The sequence below is a fragment of the Nicotiana tabacum genome, chromosome 15 (genome assembly GCF_000715075.1).
Source record: "Nicotiana tabacum cultivar K326 chromosome 15, ASM71507v2, whole genome shotgun sequence".
NCBI lineage: Eukaryota > Viridiplantae > Streptophyta > Magnoliopsida > Solanales > Solanaceae > Nicotiana > Nicotiana tabacum.
In genome coordinates this window covers 120,665,146-120,679,498 of record NC_134094.1, presented here as the reverse complement: position 1 = coordinate 120,679,498, position 14,353 = coordinate 120,665,146, and the positions used below count along the sequence as shown (strand labels likewise).

Here is a 14,353-nt window from a genome sequence, read left to right as displayed (position 1 = left end):
TACTCCATTATTTCAAGAAAAAGAAGCAAAAAATAGAGAAAATTCTAATGTTTGGCTTTCATAAAAACTTTAATGATTAACCAGACTCCGCCTCCTTTTTTTCAATTTATGTGATGCCAACTTTTTTTTAAGTATGTTCGAAAAAGAATAAAATACTTTTATATTTAAAATAATTAAATTTATAAGTGTTTTATTTAATTTTAATGAAATCATTTATAAATACACATTATATTTCTAGGAATGCGGCTTTTACTTTGGTACTGGGTGAATATAGGATGCTTTGTGTACCAGCTGATTCTTTTTTATTTATAAATACATATATATTTATAAATTTTAAAAGTTCTTTCTTTCTTCGTGCTATATAAATATTATAAGAAAATTTATACAAGTTCTAACTTTGTAAGGCAAAATATCTTTCCCCTTCCCTTACAAAATTTTGTGTCGCGTGGCACTGCATGGGTGGGTCTTAGCGGAATGTCCTCTGCATTGATCGTATTTAATAAAGGAAAAAGGCCCAAAAATGATCTTGTGGTATTAGAAATGGATCAATTATAACCCCCATTTAAATTTGAGTCAAAAAATAACCCTACTGTTATAGAATGGGTCTAATAATGCCCTTGTGTTATTCGAAATGGATCAATTATAATCCTCGTTTAAATTTGAGCCCACTAATGATCCTGCCGTTAAAGAATGGGTCTAATACTGCTATTTCACTCAGTTAATAATGATTAGGGGTGTAAATGGATATTTAAAAATCGACTAAACCGACATAATCGTACCGTGCCGAACCGATTTTTAGGTTTTTAAAAATAAAACCGTATGTTTTTATATAAATCTATAACTGTACCGATAATTAGGGTAGCTTTTTATTTTATAAAAATAAATCGAAAAAATATTGAACCGTACCGAATAAATTTACATGTGAATATATGTTTCACATGTAAATATATTCGAACCGTATCAAATTAATTTACATGTGGATATATGCTTCACATGTAAATATATCAAACCTATTATTAGACCCAGTATAAATACATGTTTCACATGTAAATTTATTCGGTACGGTTCGCTATTTATATATTAAGTTTAAAAATGATAATGGGTCTAATATTTTTAAAGAATGGGTCGAATAAGTTTAAAATTTGAGCCCACTAATGACCATGCCGTTAAAGAATGAGTCTAATATTTATGTTTGTAAATAATAATGTATTAATATAAATAATGTACAAATTTTAATACATTATTATTTTTAAACTTAATATATAAATATATGTTTCACATGTAAATTTATTCGGTACGGTTCAATATTTTTTCGGTTTATTTTTATAAAATAAAAAATCTACCCTAATTATCGGTACGACTATAGATTTATATAAAAATATACGGTTTTATTTAAAAAAAAACCTAAAAATCGGTTTGGCACGGTACGATTATGTCGGTTTAGTCAGTTTTTAAATATTCATTTACACCCCTAATCATTACTAACTGGGGAAAATAGCAGTATTATACCTATTTTTTAACGGCAGGGTCATTAGTGAGCTCAAATTTAAACGAGGATTATAATTGATCCATTTTGAATAACACAAGGGCATTATTAGACCCATTTTATAACGGCAGGGTCATTTTTGGACTCAAATTTAAACGGGGTTATAATTGATCTATTTCGAATACCACAAGATCATTTTTGGGCCTTTTCCCTTTAATAAATGGTCCCACATCCTTTCTCCTTGTGTTCGCTTGCCCTAAGATCTACCAACATAGTAAGATTTTATACCAAATACTATATTGTAATATAATATTTATATCTAAAAGTTTTACCATCTTGTCATACTTTTTGTACCAAATTACAATTGAAAAAAATACTTTATGAACAACACAAATAAATTATGCCTATTTGGTAGATTTTGATGAATAATTTTGACAAATTGATCGCTTGCAGATAACATAAAGTCATGTCAATCTAGTAGATTTTGATGAACAATCGAACAAGTACTGTAAATTGGGTAGAGTTATGAATAGTTTAATAAATAGATGAAATGTAGATAACACAAAGTGACGTTAATTTCGTAGAGTTGATGAACAATTGAACCAACACAAAATTATGTCAATCGCGTAGACTTTGATGAACAATTTAACAAATAAGTCGATTGTAGATAATACAAAGTTACGCCAATTCAATAGAGTTTAATAAATAATTGAATATATATATATATCATGCTAAACTCTATTAATGCGGTAGAAAATTTTCTGAAAAATAATAACTGTGTGCGCAGATTCGAGGGATTTTTTCTTAAACGATACCAATTATGACGATATTTCGCCAACACTATCCCGTTGTGGGACCATTCCTATCAATCTCTCCTCCACTGAGTAGAAAACCCGAATTCCTGATTTTTCTAATTCTCAAGATGCTCTGAGCCACACCGCGCCTCCCCCCCCCCCCCCCAAAGACGAAGGCCAAAAAAAAAAAAAAAAAAATCATCTTTCAGTAAACAAAGTGCAGTCATTCCAACGCCACACCATTTTCCTCTCCACTATTCATCTGCGCAGCGTTATCTCTCTCTCTGTCTCGTAGAATAATGAGTAGGTCCTTTATGCTATCTCGATTTGTATTTTACTGATGTCCAACAAAAATGCGTCCGAGAGCGAAATGAACAATATAGATCTCAATTAGTCTGGGATTAACGCTTATTGATTGAGTAGAAATGAGCTAAATCTTATGATTTTTTTTACACAGGTTTGGGAAAGAAGATCGGGATAGGGCTCGAAGGTATCAATTCATCTCTATTCATAGATGTTGTAAACATTTTATAGTTGTCAATTTTTGCGTTATCATTTCCACCTGAACTGTCAAGTTTTTTTTTTGTCGTTTGGAAATTCAGGATTCGGAAGAATTAATCGTTTTATTACGAGAGCAGCTCGCCACAGAGACGAAACCAAGCTTTCGAATGCCAGTGATGTGCTTAAGACTTTCACTACTAAGGTATTTATTTATTCTTCCCAGGGGATGGTGCAAATTAAATTGCAATAAAAGTTACTATTAGGGAATTTTCCTTTGAAGTGGAGTTGTTTATCAGTGTCGCGAATGGAGTGGAATAGATGTAGAAGACTCATATAGCCGACCTCAAGTAGTTTATAAATGAGATATAGTTGATTGACTGTGCTGAATTCCCTATTTCTCAGAATGTGTAACAAACCAATTCTCAACACAAACAGAGACTTGTATATTATAATGGCTGGACGGAATTACACTCAAATAGGAAATATTATTAGAATGAACAACTACAATTAACTAGGAATTAATGGAACAAGAAAAGGATAAACAGAAGGAGATGAGATGTTTTAGACATTAGAAGGATAGAGATGAGGAGCACAGACTTTGCGTAAGCATAATCACCATTCACATGCCCTCTTCCTTGCACAATCTGATAATTATAACAACTATATTTCCTCTAGCGCAGTAACTCTTCGACACGTGTACTTCAACCTGGGTCCCAATGGTAGTCCAATAGCCTTGTTTTGGGCTGTTTAATCATTTGACCCCAGCTAAAACCATTCTCAGGCCCAAGTGCCTCATTTTGTTCGGCCATATTCACAACAATACCTCCGTCCTCAATAAGAACCTTGTCCTCAAGGTTCGGGTTAAGAATAGTGTTAGTAGCACGCACTCCGCCAATTGCCTCGAGATAAAGGTGTTTTGGATAATAGAATAAGAAGAGCCGATATATCACAACTTTGGCAATGTGACATGAGACGGTTGTCACTGTTGTATTGACAACCTTTGGCATAACATCACCACAAATCATGGATAATTCTCTCCAAACCATAAGGCAGCAAGTGAGGAGCCTTGCATGGAGAGGGTCACACTTGCCTTGAGCTTCATGGATAATTCTCGCCCAACCGGCATCAAGAGCACTGATGGCTTTAAGAAGAAGGATGATCTTGGGGTGCAGTAAAAGAACTCTTTGTCCACATAGGATCATGGCACCTATATATCCTGATAAAAGGAGAGCAACCTCGTGTACATATGACATATGACCACTCCCAAGAATAGATACATGTATTACACTCATTTTGCAAAATTTCACACTTAATAGATATGTTTCAGTTGACTTATTCCCTCTCATTAGTCCACAGCATAGTTCTTTAGGAGAACAACAGTTTACAAGAGGCAAAGTTACTCCCAATTGCTGTTGACTACAACCTTTGACAAAGAAGACATCACTATTATGTAGAAATTTGATAATCTCAAAAGTCATACAGTAAACATCATTGGTGTATACCAGTTTTATCTCCTCGGCATAGTTTATATTCCCAGCTGCAGTGAAAAACCTAGTTCCAACAAGTACAACTACATTAAAATGGGCATCACAGCAAATTTGTAACATCAGCTCATTGAACGTGGATTTAGGTGGACCAAGTGCAAGCATGTCCCCAATTATAGCAACTCGTGCTGGGAATTAATGGAACAAGAAAAGGATAAACAGAAGGAGATGAGACGTTTCAGACATTAGAAGGATAGAGGTGAGGAGCAGAGACTTTGCCTAAGCATAATCACCATTCGCATGCCCTCTTCCTTGCACAATCTGATAATTATAACAACTATATTTCCTCTAGCGCAGTAACTCTTTGACACATGTACTTCAACCTGGGTCCCAATGGTAGTCCAATAACCTTGTTTTGGGCTGTTTAATCATTTGACCCCAGCTAAAACCATTCTCAGGCCCAAGTGCCTCATTTTGTTCGGCCATATTCACAACAAAATGTGTCTTAAGGTAGCAAGGCACCTTCCACATTTTCGATACAGAAATAGCTTCAGGTTGATTGGAACAGTAAAAATGATTCGGTACTTGTATCTGTCACCGTGTTGATCTTTTGAATTAGGCGACTGTACCAGTGTCTGACTTGGTAAAATGTCTTTGTCGGGAATCAAATGTTAATACTTGCACGTTTTCGAGAACCAAAAACTATATGACAAAGTAGAAAGAGAGAACTTATAGGTTCATATGTTCACCTGTCATGGGGCAATATGCTTTAGATTAATTTTCTTTTCCTTCTGCCGATGTTTTTGATTTGCAAATTCTGCAATATGTAAGGTTGAACTTCCATTGTAAGAGGATGATCAATTAAAGATTTCAGTTGAATTTGCATAGAGGAATTAGTCATAGTCAGTTCTTTTTCGACCTGTAGCTAAATAGTGCTTTTCAGAGTTTCCGTAACGGAAACATGGTTGAAAGCCGACTTCAGTTGCAAACTAGCTTGTGTTAATTGTTAAACGAGCCTTAGATTAACTTCCTCAGTTGTACTTGTTCTTGGTCTCTCCTTTAACTGAGTAACCTGCGTAAAGTGCACCATAATTCGAAGACTTCTTGGGGCCTAAGCACAAGGGATAAAGAGAGTTGTATGCTTTATAAAAGTGCTACAAGCATTTTTAACACAATGTTGTATTTTTTGGGACATGAAGTTTCACTTTAGTATAACAAATTTCATAATTCAGAACAACATTCAATCTCCACATTGAACCACCAAGACCATACACCCTTAAATTGAAATGTCGGGTTTTCATGATAAGAGTGAAGGGATAAAACCACATAATGTAATTTGTGAATGAGAAAAAGTTCTATTACTGATCAACAAGAAAAACAGTTATTGAAATAACATTTGATTAAGCTGAAGCTATAAAAGTATGAATGTCATGCCAACAACAACAACAACAACAACAACAACCCAGTATAATCTCATTAGTAGAGTATGGGGAGGGTAGTGTGTACGCAGACCTTACCCCTACCCTAGGGTAGAGAGACTGTTTCTGATAGACCCTCGACTCCTTCCCTCCAAGAACTCCCCACCTTACTCTTGGGGTGACTCGAACTCACAACCTCTTGGTTGGAAGTGGAGGGTGCTACCACTAGAGCATGAATGCCATGCCAAAAAGCTTGTTAATTTTGCTATAAAAGTATGAATGCCATGCCAAAAAGCTTGTTAATTTTGAGAGACTATTGCTACTGAACCCTATCCTATAAATGAATCCTGGATCATAGCTAAAAGAAGGATGACACATGGGACCTACAAGTAAGTATAACATGCAAATAATATAACTATGTCTAGAGTTTAGAGTATTTCTGCATGAACATGCTATGATTTTACCATACGTCAATAGGCAATACCTCATTCATATTTTATTTCTCGCTGTTTTTTTTTTTTTGGGTTGAACATATTGGTGATTCTTGTTGTACCAGCCTCTGAAATGCCAACTGTGACAACTATTGATAATGCTATGTTTTGGGCGTCATCATTTCTATGTTCTCGACCTCGTTGGCAAGACTCACCTTGCATTTAATTTTAGTTGGAGCAGTGATGAAAGTATATGCCTCATCTAAATCCTAGATGATGTGCCTGTGAGTAAGGAAAAAAGTTGGGATTTGTTTGCATAGGATATTAGATACAGATGTGAGATTCAATATCAATCAATCAACTTTTCCTTGGTATATATATATATATATATATATATATATATATATATATATATATATATGTGATAGGGAGTATAATAAAAGTAGAAAGTGATTGGAGATAATAAAGGGGATAACTTTTTGTTTGTAAAATACTACTCGGTACTTTTTTAATTTTTTCACTCTCTTCATCTCTTCTCTTCAATTTTTTAAAGATATGGATCTTTTCTTAATATCTCTTTTTTTAACCTCACCCTAGCCACAGTTAAACACATCTGCCCATTGTCACAAAAGTGTTAAAATGGGCAAACATGTTTAACTGTGGCCAGGGTGAGGTTAAAGAAAGAGATATTAAGAAAAGATCCAGATCTTTAAAAAATTGGAGAGGAGATGAACAAAGTGAAAAAATTTAAAAAAAAGAAGAAGAGTATATTAAGGCACTTTCCCCGAGGCACTTCTTTATCATGAATCCTAGGATTGTATCACCAACTTCCAAGAGACAAGCCTGTCGCGACCAAAACCCAGCTAAAATCTCCGGCGTCCGACCACCCACGCGCCCTCACGCGCGGCCCAGCTCCGGCGACTTCTCAGCCACGCGTGAGGCTTATCCCGACCAGATCTCAAATTTTTTTCTTCAGACAGCCTCTTCGCGAGGCTGTTCCGAGTCTACCCATCCAACAATTTCCAAAATCCGACGACTTCTCAGCCACGCGTGAGGCTTATCCCGACCAGATCTCAAATTTTTTTCTTCAGACAGCCTCTTCGCGAGGCTGTTCCGAGTCTACCCATCCAACAATTTCCAAAATCCGACAACTTTCACTATTTTCCGGCGATAGGGGAGGCTTTTTTCGACCAGATCTCACTTCTTCATCTTCAGTCAGCCTCTTTGTGAGGCTTTTGGGTCAGCCGCATTTAGATATGATAGATTCTACAGAGAGAAGCTCCTACTTCTCTCTAGAATCTAGAAAACTGAAAAACATGTCTTTCATTAAAGCTGCTTCTTGGACAGCCCTAGAACTTGGAAGAAGATGCCATCGAAAGCTCGACGTAGGGCAGGAGCCGCACTTCTCGGTGTTTGAGGAGCACACTCTCAGGCGCAAGGGTTTCTTAGAATCTTGTATGATTGGGTCTTTCTCCAAATGGGTTGGTTCTCCAGAGGCTGTTAGGAACTGGGCGGCAGAGGCATGGAACATCAAGGACGAGCTGAAAATATCGCAACTGGGGGACACACAATATCTCTTTCGATTTGTCGGCGAGTCTCAAGCTTCAGAAATTCTTGTCAGAGGAAACATGTGGTTCGATGGGAACTTCTTAAAGCTAGATAGATAGGTGGAGCACGATGGGTGTCTCGACCCTCGTTTCCCCGACGAAACATTGGTGGTCAACATGGTCGGTCTCCCGATGCATCTTTGGTGCCTTGACCTATTCAAGAAGATTGGGAAAATCTGTGGTGGGTTTATTAATGCCACTTGCAGCCTGCACGATCTTTCGCGAGTGAGGATTGTGGTGAGGAAAGGGGGCAGAATCCCTGTCTCAACTGTGGTGGAAGATGGCTACTTGAGTTACAGGGTTTGGTTGAACCCTGAATTCCGCCCTATATTTATGTTCGTGGTAGTGGCGGAAGAAAAGGTAAGGTCAAATAGAAGGGAGGGGAAGGGAAATCAGTCTCTGAAGGGAGGGGAGGACTCGCCGGATCAGTGGACTAAGCCGGAATCAGAAGTTAGATCGAGAAGAAACGGGGGGTTTGAATTTGGGAGAAGAAGTCAAAATTTTATCGGGAGGAAAAGACGTGAATGCCCCTGGGTTAGTGATGCGGGCTGGAAAGGCAGAATGGGCCGGTCCTCCTTTAACCACCATAGGGTCGGGCAAGTTTTCAGCAAGTATAGGCCTGGGATTCCACACATGGGCCCAACAACTTTTCCCAATTCTATTAGAATTGATTCCAAGGGGCCCAGATTATATCAAGTTGCGTCTGTTAAGGCTCCTAAGCATATAGGAGCAGTCGCTCCTTCATCTTCTGCCAATGGTGCTTCACACAGTAACATTTCTTCACCAAGCACTAGTGACCCACGCCCCTCCTCGGTCACTGCTCCAGGGGCAGCACAGGCTAAAGCTGGTGGTGTTAATCCACGACCTCCCGCCTCTGATGGACCCAGCTCCATCGCCCCCTCATCTTCTCCTGTGCTTAGCTGTGCTGAGGCTACACTCCAAGCTCCTTCTTCTTCAGGGAAGATTACTGCACTCGCCCCAGTTGATGTTAGTGGCGGGCCAACAATGCTAGTTAATATGCCGCCAAGGGTTCCATCCCAATACCCCGATGACGCTTCTGGTGCTCCCTATAGCAGCGGGGCGTTAATTTCAGATGTTGGTGCCTCTCAAGGAAATGATGAGATCCTCCCGGCACCTAAAGTTCCTACTGCTAGCAATGCTATGGTCATGTATTCCTCCGGCAGGAGCAAGGAAATGGTACATACAGAAGACGCCTGTCCAATTTCGTCACGGGTTGGAGGAGGGGATATGTCCTTCTGGATGGAAGATAAACTATTAAATTTTGGGAAGTTCTGAGGTGTTCCTTTTGAAGGGAAGGAAGATAGGGTGCTACAGCTGTTGAGGGAGATTGAGCAACAGTCTTTTTATGAAGGTGCAGGGAGGAAATTAGGTCAAGGTGTTAAGCAAAATAATTTAGGGGATGTAGTGGTGTACCAGAGAAGGGGCCGGGTGTGTGATAGGGAGAAAGGGACCTCGGCTAGGGGGTGGGGAAAAGGGGGTTATTGTTACTTATGGAAGATGAGATTCTTTCATGGAATGTGAGGGATGTATAAGAGGTGAAATATGCTTCATTCTAGTGTCATAGTCTTCACGAAGGCACAACACATTTCATGCCTTTCCATTCCAGGTTGAATTAATCATCAAGATAATCCTTCCAGGTTCCTCAATGAACCTGATATTTGGCTAGATCAGCAAATGGCATATGCTACAGACGCTACAGGATATTTAATGCATTCCTAGAGCAAGCAATGGATCTCGATACACGGTAGAGAGCTACTTGACGTCTTGACTGTGTTTCCATGTCCCCGAGTGAAACTAAAGAACTTGAACTTTGTATTCTTTTTGGTGGTTCTGTCACAAGAATAAACGTCAAGTCAGTACTGTATTTACCCCCTGGAAGATGTTAGTACTACTTGTCTTACAATCCGTACGTCCTTTGTTTCACAAGCAAAGAATAAAAATGCAGAGTGGTTCATCAACAAAAGCCTGCCCTCTGACATTTCAAAATTTGCACAATCAGTTTTGTGAATCTCTTGGAAGACTTATTGTTGCCCAGTGTTTGAAATTTAATTTGATTCTTGAGATCCCATATTTCCTTGACATATAAATTAAGAGTATCATTCATATAACTACTCACTCGTGCATGTATGAGAATGTAACCTATGCAAAGTTAGTTTTTCTGACCCTTTGTGATGGTTTCCTTCCCCTGAGGGGCAATATTGCTTCTTAGATGAACCATCATAGTTGAACTTGAACCTCTAAAAGAGAGGAAAAATAGTTGCATATCCTAGTGGTTCAGAGTCATTAAAATTTTGTAATATGCCCTATGATTGCCCTTTTTATAGTATTATGTTCATGCTCACTGGGTTTGTTGTTGTTATTGTTGTTGTTGTTGTTGTATAATATTATGTCCATGCATTTGCTAACTCTGAGCCAGTGAAGTTTTTATCACTAAGATATAAGGCAGGAGTGGTTTATACACTATTATTTTCTTTTCAACAAGCGATGTGACTATGCTTCCCCTGAGCCGAGGGTCTATCGGAAACAACCTCTCTATCTTCACCAGGTAGGGGTAAGGCTGCATACACACTACCCTCCCCAGACCCCACTTGTGGGATTACACTGGGTTGTTGTTGTTGTTGTTATATAAAGCAGAGGTATCTTGAGATGAACAATTTCTTATCTGTAAAGGATGTACACACCATGCATTATCTATACAATATACTGCTTGTTTCTTTACTTTTGTCAATAGTTGCAGCTGTTGGAGTGTTCTTTTGAATCCTTTAGATTAGCATTGGATGATCCATTAACTATTATAACCGACTAAATGCCTTCTGTTGTTTATTCCAAAGCATGCCTCAGATGGGTTTGGATCTGCTGGCTTAAAGTCTTTCAGAGCATTAGCAATCATTGGTGCTGGAGTCTCTGGGCTCCTTAGCTTCACAAGTGTTGCTTATTCTGATGAAGCAGAACATGGGTTAGAGTGTCCCAGCTATCCTTGGCCTCATCAAGGCATCCTCAGTTCTTATGACCATGCTTCGTAAGTATATGCTATGCTGCCACATGGCAAAGTTTATTGGAGGCCATATCAATCTGTTGTTTATCCACAACTAAATTTAACCGTGTTTAAGTGAAACGGAGACACCCATTTAATTTCAATGCATTTATTTGCTTGATAGGATACGTCGAGGTCACCAGGTTTACCAGCAAGTGTGTGCGTCGTGCCACTCAATGTCACTAATTTCATACCGTGATCTTGTTGGTGTGGCATACACTGAAGAAGAAACTAAGGCCATGGCAGCAGAAATTGAGGTGGTTGATGGCCCTAATGACGAGGGTGAGATGTTCACCCGCCCTGGGAAGTTGAGTGATCGTTTTCCACAGCCTTATGCAAATGAAGCAGCTGCAAGGTTTGCTAATGGTGGAGCCTATCCTCCTGATCTAAGTCTTATCACTAAGGTACTGTCTTGGTCTTTTAGTTTCAGCTATATTGTATCTGCATTGCTTGACTTTTCTTTCTGCTTTCAGGCTCGACATAATGGTCAAAACTATGTTTTTGCTCTTCTAACTGGCTATCGGGACCCTCCTGCTGGTGTCTCGGTAATTTCTGTCTCTCAGACTCCTTTTGGTTTGTGACTAGATTTTGTTTGTTTAGAATAGGGAAGCAGCAAAAACAAAAATTCTGCAAATCTGAAGATGTAGTTCTGAAGAGATAAGGATGTGCTCCAGTTTAATTGGATGTTACCTGCTAATGACCACTGTTTCAGTACTCATTTATTGTTATCACATTTTTCTTGTGGATGTGTGTGAACCATAATACTTTTCAACTCTGATTATAGATTAGGGAAGGTCTTCACTATAACCCTTACTTCCCTGGTGGAGCTATAGCGATGCCTAAAATGCTTAATGATGGTGCTGTTGAGTATGAAGATGGTACACCTGCTACTGAGGCACAAGTAATATGTCTTGTTCTCTTTCTACTTTATTTATTGACCCCCTTTTGAGAGATGGAAGTAATATTTCTCTCACTGTGCAGATGGGAAAAGATGTTGTGTCGTTCTTGTCATGGGCTGCTGAGCCAGAAATGGAAGAGAGAAAGCTGGTAAGTTGCAATCTTTCATTTGGTCCTTCCCCTGCATTATGTCAGTCTCTTAATGGTGTATGAGGTTTTGGGCGTCATTTTTGTATTGAAGTTCTTTCAGTAAAGTCTCTGTATACTCAACCTCAGCCTTGTGCATGCTGAACTGATATGCTGAACCTCTGCCTTTTACATATTGATCTGATATTGGATCCTCATTGACAGTTGAATGTGCCGTAAAAAGGAATTTTCTGACCACTTGGGTATTGTAATTCCTACAGATGGGTTTCAAATGGATATTTGTTTTGTCACTTGCACTTCTCCAAGCAGCTTACTACCGTCGCCTGAGATGGTCTGTCCTGAAATCTCGCAAATTGGTCCTCGATGTTGTCAACTGATCTCATTCACTTCTTGCAAATATGAACAGAGAACATTTCTTTCTGTGTACTCTTAAGTGTACGGGGCAGAAGGAATAATAAATTACTGCCCATTGATTTGAATTGTGAATGTTATACGACAGAATCTAGACAATAGATCTGTCATAGTAGCTATTCTTTTTGAGGGGGAATAAATAGCTGCTGTACTATTTACAGTATCGTCTATATGAAAGCTTTATTATTTAGAATTGAAGTGTGAATAGTTTCGATGGGCACCTTTTGTTCTGAAGCCACCAGGAGATAGGATTTTTGCCTGTTTTGGATGGAAGCTTTACTTCAAGTTTTATCTCCCTACTCACGGCAGCTAAATGGGATCTTTTCTCTAAAGTTTAATGGATTTAGATGAAATGGTTAAACTAATTCAGCATATAATTAGACGTAGTATATTAAGTAAAGGCTCTAGAATCTAGATTGGAGCTTCATTGCTACTCAAATAACAAAAATAGGCTCTACATTGGAGTTTCATTGTTACTCAAATAACAAAACAATTTAACGTTCTTGCCATTGAAAAGAAGAAAGATGAGGTCTTCACGTGGGGGTAGTTATTGCAACCTGAAATAAATAAATATAAGTGAGTCATCTCTTATAGTTCTAAAGCTTTTAAGTGAAATGATTCATTTGATCAATAATAGTAGCATTTTCTATGACTGCCAGAGAAGTTTAAGAACTCCATCTCATCAACACACGTCTCCTGTCTCATCATCATCACCCTCACTCTTACTCTCACCTTCATCTTCCCCGAGGATGACAAACGGTGCGGTGCGATGCGATTATGGGGCAAACCTGCTTAAACTCGTGAAGGTTTCAACCTGATCCGCCCCGCCCTGCCCTGCATAACATAATTTACTGTTTTCAACTCGCACCTCCACACCGCATAAACCACGCACCGCCTTGCACCGCTTAACAATTTTATTTTTTTTTTGCTTTCTTTCAAATATATAATATTAAATTGTAAAATTTATAAAATTATTTGTTTGAAGTTCAATTCATCTGTTTTCTATGTACAAAGTTTCTAATGCAATAATAAATATTTATTTGATTTTATTTCTATTTTTATTGACTGGTCGTTTTTCTTTGATGAATTCATTTCTTCTGTTTGGATAAGCTTATATTTTTTCTTTATGATATTCAAGATAGTTACTAAAAAGGTGAAATTTGCAAGGAAAAAGTCGACAGCCATAACTAGGTACAGAAAAATTCTAAGAAAAGAAGAAAATCAAACTTGTATTTTGATGACATCCACAACACACCTCGATAAGAGATGTGATACAGTCGTATGCAATATAAATTACTCAATTATAAGTCGGGGTCGAATCCACAGGGAGTTATAAGGGGTGTTAGGAGTATGTACTTGAGGAAAGCGAGTGGATTAACTAAATTTGCATTTCCACAAAAAGTCTTGATTTCTACTTCTACTATTACTCTAACAATTGTAAGCTAAGTAAAAGAAACTAGAAATGAATGATTGTTTTTGGTGTTTTTTCAAATAGTTTAAAAGCCTAGGGATGTGACCATGACCTAGGTGTTCGCCTAATTGGTTAAATATGTTAATACTTATTTTGTTGATTTGGGCGTATTATAGCTTTCAACTCTACGTTACCCACTCAATGCCTCTCGGCCAGAGAGCGGTTTTGCCCAATTTGGCTTTCTTAAGCCCAAATGGGTATCAAACAAAATAGTTGATATGAGCTCAAGTCGGGTTCTTACTATCTCTAGTTTGAACCCTTTAATTAGGCTAATCGAACTCTCAATTAACCCAATTCCTCGTTAGCCAAGTTATCCTAGACTATGTCCCTCTTTCTCAAGTAGAGACTAAGTCAAAAAGGCATAAATCAATGTTTGCAACCATTAATTCTAAAATTGAAGCATGAACTAGGCTAAATAATCAACACACACTCATAAACAAGCATTAAATTAAATACTCATAAGGTTTACACACTAGGTTTGGGTCACAACCCTAGTAAAAATCTAGCTACTCATAGTGAGTATTGAAGAAAATAAAGAAGAAATGCAAAAAAACCCATAATCAAAGATTAAATTGATGAAGTATAATGTTTAAACGCTAAAATAATCAAAAACTTCCTAATATAGCAAAAGTTAACGGTTACAACCGCTTT

The 14,353-nt window shown here is 38.0% G+C and overlaps 1 protein-coding gene across 1 annotated transcript; it reads left to right on the top strand.

Moving 5' to 3' along the window:
- The first annotated feature begins 2,405 nt into the window (after window positions 1-2,405).
- On the top strand, window positions 2,406-12,424 carry LOC107820652 (cytochrome c1-2, heme protein, mitochondrial-like). The gene is made up of 9 exons (XM_016646968.2): window positions 2,406-2,583; window positions 2,738-2,770; window positions 2,883-2,983; window positions 10,574-10,761; window positions 10,901-11,180; window positions 11,250-11,321; window positions 11,561-11,677; window positions 11,758-11,823; window positions 12,081-12,424. The coding sequence occupies exons 1-9, from the start codon at window positions 2,580-2,582 to the stop codon at window positions 12,195-12,197; spliced, it is 978 nt and encodes a 325-aa protein (XP_016502454.1). The 5' UTR covers window positions 2,406-2,579; the 3' UTR covers window positions 12,198-12,424.
- Window positions 12,425-14,353: the final 1,929 nt, after the last annotated feature.

Excerpts from the sequence above, each read along its gene's own strand:
- LOC107820652 (XM_016646968.2), top strand. Across the intron at positions 2,771-2,882 it reads GATCGGGATAGGGCTCGAAG|GATTCGGAAGAATTAATCGT; the intron begins GTATCAATTCAT and ends TTGGAAATTCAG. Across the intron at positions 11,824-12,080 it reads AAATGGAAGAGAGAAAGCTG|ATGGGTTTCAAATGGATATT; the intron begins GTAAGTTGCAAT and ends TAATTCCTACAG.